General features: G+C 29.7%; 1 protein-coding gene and 1 pseudogene across 2 annotated transcripts in view; both read left to right on the forward strand.

The window, feature by feature from the left end:
- The window catches only part of LOC145265523 (uncharacterized), a 41,062-nt gene extending 38,798 nt beyond the window's left edge, over positions 1 to 2,264 (forward strand). For both annotated transcript variants that reach the window (XM_080121436.1, XM_080121437.1), the window contains exon 2: positions 1,600 to 2,264. In XM_080121436.1, coding sequence (XP_079977562.1) covers positions 1,600 to 1,948 — 349 coding nt within the window. In that variant the 3' untranslated portion in view covers positions 1,949 to 2,264. The remainder of the gene's footprint in view (positions 1 to 1,599) is intronic.
- Positions 2,265 to 4,631: 2,367 nt separating this feature from the next.
- Positions 4,632 to 4,748, forward strand: LOC145265919 (5S ribosomal RNA; annotated as a pseudogene).
- The last annotated feature ends 12,265 nt before the right edge of the window (positions 4,749 to 17,013 follow it).

The following is a 17,013-nucleotide window of genomic DNA, read 5'->3' on the forward strand; positions in this document are numbered from 1 at the left end:
ACAACGGTTCCCATCAAGCAAGGATGAGCCTGGCCAGTACCAGATAGGTGACTGTTTTGGACTTGTATGTGCTGGACTCAAATGGTGCCGATTCAGCAGAGGTGTGGTTGATGATTACGCAACCCTTGCAACACAATTACACATACAGCTGCTCCTACAGGGGATATCCTTTGTCTTTCAAGACTGAATGGAGAATATTACGTACTTAATTTTCATGTTGAAAATAGTAATATATCCAAAAATGATGAAAAATCATAAATTAGAAAGTCATTTATAGTTAAAGGTAATTTTTACGGAAATTTGGATAAATCACATTTATCTTAGACATTATAGGTAGACAGTAAGAGTCTACATGCAGGGGACATAACTCCAAAACGAATATTTTAGATTACTTGTTCATGGCTGCAATATTTGGTATGTAAAATGATAGACCTTTTTTTTTTTTTTACTAAAAACAATAAGAGTTGTTCTACTCGATTAATTTTCATAATTTTTGGATATAATACTATTTTCGACATGACAATTAAGTACGTGATATTGTTTTTGTTTAAAATGACATTTAAAAAAAATCGATCTGTCCACTATCTTAACAATAAGAACCCATTATTTTCTATAACATTTCTTTAAGTAGTTTTATTTTTAACTAAGAAAATCATTTTTAAGCAATTAATCGGAATTCGTAGGCATTACAACAAATCTTGCAAGCTTGAATTGAGTTATCTCCCTTGTGTGTGTGTGTTTTTTTGTTTTTTTTTAATAGATTTTTTTTTCAAAATAGTGGACAGCTCTTCTTCAATTATCCTTAAATTTGATTCATCACAAGTACTTTACATCTTAAACAATTTTTTTTACTTTTTTTTTTTTTTTAATATAGGAAGAATTCATAAGAATCAGAAGCTGAAATCGAGATGTGTGTGTGTGTGTGTATATATTCATCGAGTAGAAAGTTATTTATAATTAAAAGTAATTTTTATGGAAAATTGGGTAAAATTGCATTTTTCTTAAGACATTATAAAGTAGACTGGTAAGGGGAGATAACTCAATATTTTAGATTACTTGTTCATGGCATGTAACATTTGTTGTCTAAAGCGATAAACTTTTTTCCAGTTGTTCTACTGTATAAATTTTTGTAATTTCTGAATATATTACTATTTTTTACATGACAATTAAATACGTAATATTGGTTTTGCTAAATATGACATATTTAAAAAAAATCGATCTGTTGACTACCTTAACAATAAGAACCCTTTATTTTCCAAAGCATTTCATTAAGTAGTTTTATTTTTAAATAAGAAAATCATTTTTAAGCAATTAACGGGAATTTGTAGGCATTACAACAAATCTTGCAAGCTTGAATTATTGAGTTATCGCCCTTGTTTTTTTTTGTTTAGTTTTTTTTATGGGGGGTTCTAGCTGCTCTTCAGTTATCCATAAATTTGATTTTCTTAGTTAAAAATAAAAATCAGTTGAATGATTTTCGGAAATTTTGTTTCATCACAAGTACTTTACATCTTAAAAAAAATAGAAAAACGTTTTATTTTTATAATTTTGTTATTTTTTAAAAATATTTTTTAAATTTATTTAATCTTTTTGTTTCAGGAATTTTTCACCAGATCATGAAGTGCTAGTGAGCAACGGCTTGTGGCTGAACGCGCACGTCGGTGTCGGGCTCTATCTGTACACAAGAAAACACATGGTAGCAATGCCAGTTGCTCGGAAAATTCTCTTCAGCACTTTCGGAACCGTAGTCTTCAACTTTGGTTCGGTGTTGATCTGGGCATCGGCCAAATCCTTACTGCCAAGAAATACTTCCCTTCGGATCCTTGTAGGGATCGCTTCTAGTGTTGCCTTCCTGTATTTGGGCAAAGAGTACCTGGACCATGTCGACAGAACCACAACGGAGAGCAAAGTTGTTGAAGAAAAGCCAACAGACGTCGAAACTAAATGAAAAACAAAAATAGACTTTAAAAAAATGAAAAAAATATTTGGACTTTTTTTTTTTTAAATGTTTTTAATAAGTATGTCTAGAATGTATTTTTTGTTTTTTATTATTTTTATTTTTCTGAAAAATATAGAATGAAAATTCTGGCTTTCTTCGGTGACCGGGGTAGTCCGACGTCAGAGAAAGATAAGAACTTTTTCAGGCCATCACAGAAAAATAGAAACAATTATGAAAAATGTTCTTTCAATCAAGTTAAAATTTGAAAATTAAGAATAAAAAATTTAAATTATTTTCGAATGTAAAGAATTTTTAAAGAGAAAAATGCTGTTTCTTTTAATTCTTTTTTTTTAAATCACTAACTAAAAATAATGAATTTGTTTTTGTGATATTTAGTCTAACCACATATCTGTTTAATATTGAATAATCTTGCCATAGACTAATCAGCATGTCTCGATTTCTCATAAACTTGCATGTGTGTGTGTGTATGTGTTTTTGTTTTTTAAAAAAAATTTTTTTACTACTTTTAGTATAAGGAACAAAAACTCATTATATTCATCAAAAAATTATTTTATTATTCACTAGAGCAAGTAACATATATATATATATATATATATATATATATATATATATATATATAAGTTCACCATATGTGTTTCTATTTTCCTTACTCGGATCATCATCAGTGCTCGGATATCCACAAAACCAAATAGCAACCTCCTCTGGGAATAACTTTGTTGAAATCCATTTCTTCAGATTTACAATCAGTACTTTTTATTTATTTTTATTTTTTTTTTTTATGGATTAAGAAAAATAGAAACAAATGTTTGAACTTTATATATACAGTAGAACCCCAGGATATGGTGCCCCTAGAATACGTTTTTTTTTTTTTTTTAAGGTTACAGTGTGGAATACAATGTTTTTCCGACCCCTGGTTATGGTATTTGCCCTGCCTTACAGTGTAATTTATAATGTTATTTGATTATATACATGTGCACTGTATTTTGTTACTAATTTTTAATGCCGTATTCCAGGATTCTACTGCATTTAGTATGGACCGAAAAAAAATCTTTGCTCGTGTGAACAATAAAAGAATGTTTTTGATGTATATACGTTTTTGTTCCCTATATTGAAAGCATTTAAAAATTAAAAAGTATTTGTAGCTCTAGTTCTGCACTATTGAGCTATAATGGAATTTGATGTTTTATTAAAAAAGAAAAAAAAAAAAAAAAATAGAAATTTGTATCGGCAGCAGCTGAATAGCGTAACTGTCGTTTAGGCGGTCGAGTTTCGATTGTGGCTTGAGGTAGTTGCTTGTCTAGCCACACTGATGAGCTGTGATACAGCAAAACAGTACTGTATGTGGATGACTATATATATATATATATATATATATATATATATATATATATATATATATGCAGCATTCCTTCCTTTTAAGCATATTTCATTAAATATTATACATAATTTCTGACTTACATGCTTTAATTTTGATCCTTTCTAATTGCCTAGCAAATTTTCAAGAACTGGCCAATGTATTCAGTGTAATTGCTTTTATGCGAGTACTTTCTGATTTGTCCATCTTCAGGGTTGGTTATTAATAAAAATACTAGGATATTTACAAAGGTGAATTTTGTTTTTTATATTAATATACTTTATATTATAAAGTATATTAATAAAAAAAAAAAAAAAAATGATTTCATGTAGGGTGGGGGAATCACCCTTATAAATATCCTAACACCTTTACTTATAACCACCCCTGAAGATGGATATGAACAGATCAAAAAGTACTCAGATTAAAAGTGATTATGGCGAATACATCGGCCAGATCAGAACTAAAGTATGCAGACAGAAATTGGCTATAATACTTAATGAAATATATATACGGTATAATCACGTTGACACATAGGATGCTGTCAGATCACCAAAGTTAAGCAATGTTGAACCTGGTCAGTACTAAAATAAGTGACCATTTGGGAATTCTAGTGGTATTGTTTTTAATCCGTCTTGGACCTGTCCTTGCCGATTCAGGAGAGGTGTGGTTGGAGATTGCGCAATCCTTGCCTCATAATTACATGCACGGCTACCCTTACAGGGGTGTCCATTTTCTCTTGAGACTGAATAGGGACATCGAGATATATAAAATAAAACAATACTTTGAAGGGACTCTTTTTGATACTTCACTGCAGTTTCGCTGTAAATCCGATCATCGGAAGTGCATTTCTATCAGTATACAGATATGTACGTTTGTATACAGCTCAGACGAGCCAGAATCGTATTTCTGCGTTAAATTTCCAGCACTTATTTTTCAAAATTATTGGGTGTGAAGTTACCTCACGAAGTTATATTCCCTTATGGCTTAAGGATATTCTTTTGGCCAAGATCAAAGTGTAGTATCTGCTCTCCAGATGCTGCACTTTCATTTTTAGTTCGCTTTCAGTGGAGGAACAGTCCTTCACGACTGAGACAGTTTTTTATTTTTGTACCTTTTCTCCACATTAAAAAACGACCCTGGTGTCTAACTCTGTTCCCTGGTGAGGCATTGTAAATAGGTACATTTTATATTCATACTAGCAGGCGGTCTGGTGTTGCCTGGTCAAAAAATATGCATAAATATTATATTTTAATTCATGAAAATTTCGTATTTATTATTATAGAGCCAATTCTCCGTTTATTTTATCAAGCTTATATAATATACGGCATAATCACGTTGACACACTGGTTCCCATCAGATCACCGAAGTTAAGCAACGTTGAGCCTGGCTAGTATCAGATGGGTGACCATTTGGGAATTCTAGGCGCTGTATGTGCTTTCCGCTTATCTCGGCATTGTTTCCATTCGTCCTGAACATCTTGCCACTGGTATACAGCAATGTTGACTCAGGAAAAGTGTGATTTGAGATTGCGGGACTCTTGCCACAAAAATTTCACACGCAGGCACCCTTACTGTGGGTATCCATAGTCTGTCAAGACTGGAGGAAGCCTTTTTTTTTTTTTTATGACTTGTGTGCCATCAGTTAAAAGCAAAATCAAAACCTGTAGCTCTCTGGCCTTTTTCGTTAGCGTATGACCTAAATTTTATACATATACAAAAATTGGAGAAAGAAAAATGACATGGTAACTTTTAATTAACGCATCTGCAGAAAAAATGTGTATAGCTGACTTAATTTAAGTCAAGAAAAAAATTTCTTTTTTTTTCAATTTGGACCTCTTAGCAACTATTTTGCCGACTAAAAACCAAATCGAAAGTGTACTACAGGTCCAAATACCCTATATATCAAATTTCAACTCTGTAGACCAAATATTCATATAGGTATTTGGTAAAGACTTTCCACACATACACACTGACAAGGACATTTTATATATATATATATATATATATATATATATAAATATTTCTGTGTGCTAGAACCTTTTCGTCTTAAATTCTGTGCAATTATGCAGAACAGAATAGGAAATAGCTTGTCATAAAAGATTACAATTAAAGACTGTAAATTATAATTTACAAGAATTTATTGTGTTCTTATATACAGTATAGGTATGTTTTAGGTGCATTCTGGTTACTGTTGTTCGGGATTTGGATCCTACAGTTGTTAGAGTAGGGTATGGAGAGAATCGCAGTGGGGCAGGTTGTCCAAGTTGTTATTATCTGGGGAAGATCCTTTATTATCCGTACTGCCAGTGCTAGTTTATTGTGAAAGAGTGTTAATCTAACTCATTATTATTATTAGACTGTACTGGGATTTGCACTTGGAAAAGTTTATTTGGGCGGGGCGGGTAAGAAGTTGTCTCAGTTATGATGCAAGAATAAATCACATCCTTACGTATGCAATTGTTATTAAAAGGGCATTCACGCTTATTCTGGCAATTACATTTATTTTAGTGGCTAATGGGAAAGGGATTGCTTGGGCTTCTTTGATTTTCTTCTTATTAGAAGATACAATTGTCTGGGCTAAGTTAGGCATTGTAGCGTATGAGATCTTGATAACTCTCACGCCTTTCAGTCTCGTCCTGATACTAAATGATACAAAATATACATTTCTGATGATCGATGAAAATCATAAAACTGCAGGAAAGTGTAAAAGCTAAGTGCGTTATTTAATTTTTTCATTATTATACATACAGGGATCAACCATAAGTAACTATATGACCTTATTCCACCATTGTAAGTGTAACATGAAAGAAATATAAGATAGCAATTTAGAAATTAAAAAAACGTACAGTAAAGTTAACGTGCAACATAAAACGTGATGCTTATTAAAGCTGTGCTTGTTCTTCGTAGAACTTGATTCACTTTGGTATTATTTCAGGAACTGAGCAGCATACTTTGTGGCATAGCTCTAGTGGCACTTGAGCAACGGCAGGTCAGATTTCTGAGTAGACTCATTGAGAATAACCCCACAGTAAAAAAGTCAGGAGGAGTCAAAATCTAGCGAACAAACATATAGTTACTAATGGTAGAGCCACTCTCCCTCCCTCCCCATCTCTCTCCCCTCTCTCTCTCTCTCTCTCTCTCTCTCTCTCTCTCTCTCTATATATATATATATATATATATATATATATATATATATATATATATATGCACACACTAGTGGTGGGACAATTCCAAAATTTATCCTGATTCCGATACAATTACCGATTTCATACAAAATTCCCAATTCCGATTCTTTATAAATCTCTAAATATTTAACTATAAAAGTGTTATTTTGTCCCGATTACTGTAAAAACACATTTTAAATGTGTCTACATTTTCTCAAACGTAAAAACACACTTTCGATGGGGTGATCTAGAGATTTTAGTTTTACTTGAAGTTTAAATCAATAAATATTTATTATTAATACAGCACCTGATTTTGTGCTACGAAACAGGTGCTGTCAAGAATTGTGCATGTCAACATACTTAAAGGAATAAATTGTAAGATGGACAACATCTTGAAATTTGGAATATAGTCTTTTGTCGTTTATTTGATATGTGAACACCCCCCCCCCGTCGATTTCGACGTATGAGGTTCTGCCACAACAGCCAAATTACTCAGAAATCCACACAGATGATTTGTTTATAGTGGTGAAGGCTTTGTGTAGAACCATCCACACTATTTGGTATTACTGTTAACCTTTGTCGGTTCAGATAACTGCCACAGGACAGAGTACACAGTAGACCGCAGGTTTTTACATCAGTTTCCTTCTAGATGCATGTCTTAACGATGACTGCGGGTGCATCTTCCCAGTGAATTAATGGACCCCCAGATACCAAACTGGAAATTTTCCGACTCGGTGCTGTACATACAGCACCTAGCCTTCCAAATGGTCACCCATCTGGTACTGGCCAGGCGCATTGTTGCTTAACTTTGGTGATCTGGTGAGAACTGGTGTGTCAGCATGATTGTGCCATATATATATATATAACTACTTCATTTATTCACATAAATTTAATATACGAAAGTATAGATTTATGCGTAAACTTTAAGTATTTACTTCAAAAGTGCTCAATACGTAGGTAGAGTTAGTTAGTAATTTATAAAATATATATGGCGATTAAGCTACACTGAATATTCTGCGTTTCATCCAACTATAGGATTCGTCAGGCTTATGCGCAGAATATTCAGTGTAGCTTAATCGCCATATATATTTTATAAATTACTATATATATATATATATATATATTATAAAAAATGAATATTTGAAAGGGGTTAAAGAGGTATTGAATGATTCTTTAAATGTGCATCTGTCAAGCTGTGTGAAGCTTAAATATAATAATAGCGTTATAGACAAGAAAAAGTCATATATTGGTGTATATAGATTTATTTGCTAATGTAATAAGGAAAAAAATCATCATTGGGGAGATGTTATATGCTCTTTATACTTTAGTATTTTGAAGCCTAATGCTTCTTATCAGCAAATATGTATATATATATATATATACTAGCATTTCAGCCCAGCGTTGCTCGGGTGTTTGGAGGTGTATGTTGAGCAAAAAAAAAAAAAAGCGGTCTATTTTTTAAAATTTGACCCCTATTATGACTCCTTAACATTTATTGTTTTGGGCTCAAATCAAGTTATTAAGTTAGATCCATGTCCAAGGAACCTATATCTAAAATTTCAATTGTTTATACCCAAACTTGTCGAAGGAGTTTGGTAAAGTTTCAAAGGTCAAATCGTTGAATTTTGACCCCTTAACAGCCAAATTTCTGGCCGAAAACTGATTATGTCGATTTTCTCAAATCTCAGTACCCTGTATATCAAATTTCGAGTCTGTAGACTGAAAATTGACAGTTATTGCATAGGAAAATGTACACAGCCAGACAGACACACAGGCACTTTCACTTTTAGAGATATATATGCATGTTTCATTGAAGAGCAGGGATAATTCCTGTCTGTTTCTCTTGTAATACATTTTTTTTTTTTTTTTTTTTTTTTTTTTTTCAGGCTTCATATTGAGCCTGATTTACGTTGTTCTTTTCTTTTTTTTTTTTTTTCATACAAATTACTAGAGTTTCTATGATTGGGAGGCAAAGATTACCATTTCAGATGGCTAAAATGGCGATGTTTTTAATTAACATATTCCTTAATTCCAGTTTTGGAGGTATCGTGTGCTGTAAGATATTGGTAAATGAAGCCATTTAAGGAAGATAGGCGGCATGTTACTTGGTGAGAGATACTGGTTCTAGTCATGCCGATGCACGTGTTATTTTTGGAGACACATTCTCCTACAAGGCATTTAATTGTATACATATATATATATATATACCTCAGTATTTTGAGGCAAATAAATATATATAAAGAGCATATAATACCCCCCTCAATTGATTTTTTTTCCTTATTACATTGGCAAATAAGTCTATATATACCAAGACATGGCTTTTCTTATCTATAATCCTATTATTATTATTATTATTATTATAATATATAATGTGTGTGTGAGTTTTTGAAAATGTATGCTTTGGGGAATGTTTTCTATACCAACCGTTTTTAAATCAGAATCTCTATGATCGCTAGGATATAACAGAGGATATATAAATAACAATTTTGCTCTATTCCCGAGTCCAAGATTTTATTTATCTTACAAACATTTTTTTTTTTTTTTTTTACAAAATTAAAACTTTGGTATATTTTCCAGATGTATTTCGTTCATGGGGAACAATCAATATCTGTATGTGAATATTGGCTATTTTCTTCCATGGACTCCTCAGAAAAAAATAAATCAAAGTTCTGAAACAGAAAAAATGCATAACGTTGTAAAATGTAAAATTTGGAAAGAACCAAAACAACTACCATCGGACAGTTTCCAATAGGCTGCCATCTTGTAATGGTAGAAATATCCAATATTAATTTACAAATATTGATTGTTTTCCGTGAACGAACCCGATCTGTTAAAAGTTTTTTTTTTTTTTTTTTGAAAGAAAAAATTATTTATAAGATAAATAAAATCTTGGTTTTTGGAATATTGCAAAATTGTTATTTATTTATTTATATATAAATGTATATATATGTGTGTGTGTGTGTGTGTGTGTATGTATATACACACGCACACACGCACACATGTAATGTTTTAATTCCTGCATGTTCATACCAAAAACTGGGTTGCAATTTCAATAGTGCTTGTATGGGTTTTATTTGTTGGAAAAAAATTCACTGATGAAATTCTTTGAAACTGTGAACTTGTCAATGTCAAGATGAATGTGTTTTGGGAATGGGCAGAAACGATCATATAAATAAATGTGTTTTCAAAAAGTAAACTCGAAAATTTTGACAAATATTTAATTTGAAAAATGGGTGTGCAGGAAATGGGGAGGGGTAACAAATCAAAAATTCTTCACTTATGAGACAAATTTGGATTTCAATATTTTCTGTTATTTTGGGTGGGTTTGGTCGTGTCTCGGGCAAAAGAGACAAAAATGGAAAAAATGTTAAATGTCTTATTTATATAAAAGTTTGAAAGAAGAAAAAAAAAAACTTTAAATGTTTATCATTTTGGATGTTACAAATCCAAGAATTCTTTTTTTTTTTTTTTTTTTTATTAAAATAATGGTTCATTTTTTTTTTTTTTTAATGATAATCATTCGCCATTTTTTTTTTTTAATGAAAAATATCAGATTATTTATGAATGTGAATAAAATTTATTACAAACATTCTTTTTTCATAATTAAAAAAAAAAAAACTGTAAATAGTTCAACTCTTTCAGTTACAATATTAAAAAAAAATAACTTATGATATGTGAAAATAACAAACAATTAAAATCCAATGCTTCTTTATAATTTTTTTTAATGATCTGATTTTTAATATAGACACTAGTGATGGGACGATTCCAATATTTTTCATGATTCTGATACAGTTACCGATTCTGATTTTGATTCTTTTAAAATCTCTAGCTTTTTTTATTCATAACTTTCTGATTACTGTAAAAACCCATTTGATATATGCATATATTTTTGCAAACATAAAAGTACACTTCGATGGTGGGGGATGTATCTTCAGATTTCAGTTTTACTGCTGGTTTAAAAATCAATAAATATTTTTGATTTTTACCATTAGTGCCAGCAATGGAATACACAGTTTTAAACAAAAACAATTAAAAGAATCGTTTTTGGTATCGGAAAATAACCACACATTTTTCCCATTTCGCTACTCCAAAATGTTCCAATTTTTTCGATTCCCGATTACTATTAATCGTCCCAACACTAATAGATATCCCACTACTCATCAACCTTTATGATCTTGGTCTGTATAGATAACAGCAATAATAAGAGTGGTGGCCGTCACTGCAGAATTTACTTTTTGTTTTTTCGTCTTTTGTTGTTAATAGCTGTAGTCATAACAGAAACAACACCATTATTTTGCTCTGGGCTTTCATATTCTTTTTTGTTTAGTTTTATTATGATACCAATATTATATTTCTTTTACATATTACCACGGCTCTATATTACATATTCTCTTCCGTGGCTGGCATCATGGTGTCTTTGTAACAAGAACTTGTTCTCTTTCTTCTTCTTTTTCGTTGTCAATAACAGCCATAGTGTAATTTTGTTGCAGGCTCTGTCATTTAAATGTGTATGCATAGTGACGACTCGCGTGCCGAGTTAATGTTATGTCAGCATTTTAGCTGTGTGACATCATGGAATGAAATGTATATATAGGCATCAAAATCAGAGGAGAAAAAAGAAAAGGAAAAAAAAAACCAATAGAATATATAGGAGGAGATATTCTAAATCTTAGAGAATAATTATGGCAACACAACAACGGATTGAAGCTAAAAAAAACTAAAATTTAAAAAAAAAGCTCAAGAATGGCGAATTTCTGTTTTAAATACATTTCAGCGAATTGTCTGTTGAAGGTAGATGAAATAAATTTTTTTAATTTTAACTAAAAAAATTCTTGTGTCAAAGTTTTCTTTTCTTTGCGAATCTCTACATACAATGTAGTTGGGTCCATTTTCAAAGTGATAACAATGTTACAAGTTTTATCAATTAAAAAAAACAACACTTATTTTGGCGCTTCTACACTATTGGGACGAGATTTTGTAGTCGATAAATGGAGTTTTCAAATAAAAAAACAATGGTTTCAACTGATTTTTTTTTTTTGTCAATTCTAATAAGTTACAATGGTAGCTTCCGAATTATGCAGTCAGGATTACCTGAATATTACTGAATTATTAAAAAAAAAAACTTTAATCGTGGTAGCAGGTGAAAAATTGCGCCCATCTTCTTTAAATCGAAATAGAAAATTACCTCCCTTTTGAACTCTCCTGTGTCTTACGATCGTTTTCATGAAATTCTATTTTTTATCTTCTTTAATAATTTTTTTACTTTATCGATTTTCGTAATTTTTGGATATAATCATCTTAAAAATAGGAATACGATACCATTGTTTTCATGTGAAATTTAGTATTTTGATTTCAAAAATTTCTTCCCAATAGTGTAGAAGCGCCCTTATTTTATCTGGACTTTCATATACTTGTGTAGGTTTATTGCACAATGTCAATATATATATATATATATATATAATATGCTTTAAGTGCGCTTGAAAGCCAAATACAACATAATATTAGGAAAATAAACAAATATTTTACTTGTTTGAAATTTGTCACAAATATATTTCAGAGGTATACTCCATCTTCAGTGTGTTGTTTTGTTTCTTTTTTTTCCCCCTTTTCTTCTTCCTTGCCATGTTGTAAATTTGGAGAAAGAAGTCTGTTTGTAAAGAGCCGCATGTTGTTTCTAGCGGTTTTATTTTGAAATGTTTGAACTGTGCGTGGGCAACACGAGAATAACGTCAAAGAATGAGAGTTCATATAGAAACGTTTTAATTTGAATAAAATAAAATACGAATCAAGTGCGTTTGAAAGCCAAATCCAACGTAATATTAGGAAAATAAACAAATATTTTGTTTGAAATTTATAACAAATATATTTCAGAGGTATACTCCATCTTCAGTGTGTTGTTTTGTTTCTTTTTTTTTTTTCTTCTTCCTTGCCGTGTTGTAATACAACTGCTAAAAACAACGCATGGTTCTTTACAAACAGACTTCTTTCTCCAAATTTACAACATGGCAAGGAAGAAGAAAAGGGAAAAAAGAAACAAAACAACATACTGAAGATGGAGTATACCTCTGAAATATATTTGTGACAAATTTCAAACATGTAAAATACTTGCTTATTTTCCTAATCTTACGTTGTGATTTGGCTTTCAAACGCACTTGATGCATATTTTATTTTATTCAAATTAAAACGTTTCTATATGAACTCTCATCCTTGACATATATATATATATATATATATATATATATATTATTACATATTAGCACTGAGCTAATACCAAAAATTACATCTCTCTCAGTTCCTCATATGAATTTGTTTATAAAAAACATTGATTTTAAACCATTTTTATATTTCAAGGATTTACTTGTATTTAATTATGTTGAAAAATATTTTAAAAAATAATTACATATAACCTATTATAATTATATATAAACTTTTTCTAAAACTGAAAAAATTAAAGAAAATCCTATTGTAATGCTACCAATAGATTTTGTGTGTGTGTGTGTGTGTGTGTGTGTGTGTGTTTTTTTTTTATTAAAAAAAATAATTGGTCGGAGAAATATTTCCGTTATAGTCAGCTACAGTCTTTCCCAATTTTTTGCGTGACTGCTACTAGAATCGGTGACAACTCCAAATAGTCCCATCACTTTTTTTTTCTTACGTATGTATCTCCCCTGTGCATGTATTTTTTTAAAATTTATTTTTTTATTAAGTTTTAGCAAAAACGACTTTTTCCAATCTTTTTCTTTATTAAGAATAATTGAAAACATTTGTGCAATCTTGAGTATTTTTTATTAAGAATTAATGAAAACAGTTTTATCTTTTTTTTAATTTCAAATTTAAAAAACTTATTACATAATTTCACAAACATTTATTATAAAATTTCAAATAAAAAAACATATTTAAAAAATAAATAAAATATGCATCAAGTGAACTTGAAAGCCATATTAGGAAAATAAATATTTTACTTGCTTAAACTTTATAATTTAAATATATTTCAGAGTCAAACTCCATCCTCAGTATGTTGTTTTCTTTCTTTTCTCTTCTTCTTCTTCTTCTTCTTTCTTTTCATGTTGTAACGTTGAAGAAAGAAAAGTCTGTTTGTAAAATCAACGCTTCTATAATGGAACTCACACTCTTGATGTTAATCTCACGTAGCTAAGGCCTCATTCCAACACTGCAAAATACAACCGCTGAGAAACGTGTGGATCTTTACAAGCAAACTTTTCTTTCTCCATTTTTTTTATTAAAAGCGCAAATAAAGACTAATTGTATTATTTTTATCTTTTTATTATTTTTAAAATTTTTATTTGTATACTTTTCAATAATATTTTTTTTTTTATATTTTATTTCAATAAATCGCTTCAAAATACAAATATTGAATAACAAAAAAGTAAAGAGACTCTTAAGTCATCACCAGTTCTGGTTACAGTCATGCAGAAAATTGACTATAACCAATATTTCTAATTAAAATCTTTGTAATTTTTTTTTTGTTACTTTATTATTAGGAAAGTTTTATAAATAAATGATTTAAAATGAATAGTTTTAAAAAATAATATTGACTTATTTGCACAATTAATGAATTGATTGATTGCATAGACAGTAGTTCAAATTTTGAGATTGGATTTAAAAAATAAAAATGAAATGAAATTGTCTCATCTTTACATTTCAATTCAAATTTTCTCTCTGTTTAAAATGTTTGAGAAAAACGGGGAAGAATTTTTTTGTTTTTAATTATTTCTAAAACTGAAAGAAATAACGCTAATTCAGTTTTTCAAATATATTTTCTGTTTTTGATAAAAATAGGCGGGGATAAATATTTGAAATTAAGTTCTCCATTAGATAAAATTTTCCCTTATTTTAAAGAAAATTTTTAAATAATTGGTGGATTTAAAATGAATAATTAAAAAAAATAAAATCGATCTATTTGCATTAATTAATTGCATATACAGTAATGGGAGCTTGTGGATGAGATTTTTAAAATAATGAAAACTTTCTCAAAGTTTAATAAGATAAAAGTTTTAAAATGGTTTGAGTTTTATTTATTTGGTGAAATTGAATGAATCCCGATTCGGTCATCAGAAAATGGTGTTAGGTCCAAATAGTTTCCTGATATAAAATAATTTGATTATTTCCGGTTTTAGTAAAAAAGTTTCAAACAATTTCTACGATTATTTTTTTTTTTTCAGAAGAAGAATAAAAACATAAAAATAAAATAAATGAATAAATTATTTCATATCCAGCCTTGATAGAGTTCAAAACCTGCTTCAAAACCTAATTGGTAATACCCTTTTCTCTTCCCTACAACCTCTTTCTCACAGAAGAAAGGTTGCAAGCATGTCTTTGCTTTATCGTTATTTTTATGGCAAGTGCTCGACTGAACTCCAATCTTTCCCCCTTGCCAAACTTTCACAAAAGACACTCCACTATCTACAACCACTATATACGATTTCCCACACTCTCTAACTGTGTCTAAATCTAAATGCAGATTCCATGAACAAAGCTTCTTTCCCAGAACTGCCTGCCTGTGAAACATTGTTCCGATGGCATGCTTCCCGGTTGTATACAACATGATAGCCTTCAAATCCAATGTAAACAAATTCTTGTTGAACCATCCCCATAAATAATCAAATTCTACCCAATTTACACCATTAACAATTACTACAATACCGCCTTACATTCATCAGCTCTTATCCTCGAGTGGACTTGGGCCTTGATAAGTGGTGACACCCAAGTGAAATAAAAAGAATTGGTATTTTAAACATTTTCATTTTTACAAAAAAAATTTTCTTTTCATTATAAAAATATTTAATGTAATTTATTTCAATTAAATATCTCATGAAATTGAGTTCATTTTGGAAATATAAGATTTCTTAAAATCATTCTTTAAATTTTTTTTTTTTCTACTAAATTATTCACTAAGGTGCTTTGCTATCATTTCCAAAATATAAAAATCTATATATCTATAAAAGTGAGAATGTGTGTGTGTCAGGACACTTCTCAACCTATATACTCAACGAATTTTTGATCTACAAACTTGAAATTTAATATATAGGTTATTCAGATATGTGGAAAACTTTTTAATCGGTTTTCATCCGGAGATAAGAGGTTTCTAAGGGATCAAAATTGAAAAATTGGTACTTGAGGGTCGTCAGATTCTTCTCTGTTTGCTGTTTCATGATTGTGCATGCGTGAATAGTTCATATTACAGATTCCTTATGTAAAGTATGACTCAGTTTGAAAACACTTTTTGAAGAGTGTGTCACGCTGGCCAAATAGTTATTGTACTTGACTAACTGTCTTTAGGTTTTGGTTTTGACTTCAGCTCGAGTTTTTTTTTGGGGGGAGGGGGGTTATTTGCGAAAAGTGAACTGTTTAGAAGAACATAATACTCGTATGCACATGTCTCAGTTTCTGTATTAATTAAAATATAATATTTATGCATATTTTATGACCGTGCATCACTAGGCAACCTGCTAGCATTTAATAAAATTTAGTTTAAAAAGTCTTATATTTCCTAATTAATTATAATAATTAATTATAATTAATTATAATAATTATAATTAATTATAATAATTAATGAAGCAATTTCTTTAATAACTATAATGTTGGGCTACGGCACATATTATATGTCTGCAGTCATTTTTTTTTTAACCCAAACCGGAAGTAAAAGGAAGTATTTTATATCTAAAACCTATTTTGTCATAACATCTTTTTCTGATGACTTCAAGTCTGGACTTATTTTGTTGCGCCATTTATATATATTTTACATTTAAAAATGTTATTTTATTTTATTTATTTTGATGGAAAATTAAAAGAAATTTTTATGATTGTAAAATTTTAAATTAATTTTTATTCTTTCAATAGTATTGTGTATTTATGTTTTCTTTTGCATATGTCCATTGAGACAAACAAAAATATCCATTTAGGCAAACAAATTAAAATGAAAAAAAAACAAAAACAATACTATCATAATATTTTCCCTTCATCGATATGACTGCGCCACAGATTGGAACTGTATGTCTTCCTTTGAGTAAAAATAGGCGATGATACTTGAATTTTGTTTGTAAATTTTAATTTTTAGCAAGAATGTGAAAAAAAAAAATGCATTCAAATGATCACGAAGTAAGCATTTCTTTTATATGTATTAATTTGTTGTCCCTCTGCTTCTTTTTAATTGTTGTTTATAACCATAATTTTAGTAATTTCATTTAAAAAAAACAACAACATCATCATTTTGCTCTGGGCTTTCATATTCTTTTGGTATAATTTTATTATATGGTATTCTTTAAATATTAACATTAATCTAATACTCAGAATTGCATCTTTTCTCTATAATGTCAGAAATTCAAAGGGGTTTGAAAGACTTTAAGCTGTCAGTTTGAAAAGAACATTTTGCTTGAAAATTTAAAATCAAGTTGGATATTGTGATTCATTAAAAAAAAAAAAAAATGTAAACCAAAAAAAGAACTTTTTTAGAATTAAATTCAGTAATTTTCTCTTGATTCTGGGATCAAAAAAAAAAAAAAAAGAAACCACCAA

The sequence above is a fragment of the Euprymna scolopes genome, chromosome 40 (genome assembly GCF_053919585.1).
Source record: "Euprymna scolopes isolate OS-2025 chromosome 40, ASM5391958v1, whole genome shotgun sequence".
NCBI lineage: Eukaryota > Metazoa > Mollusca > Cephalopoda > Sepiida > Sepiolidae > Euprymna > Euprymna scolopes.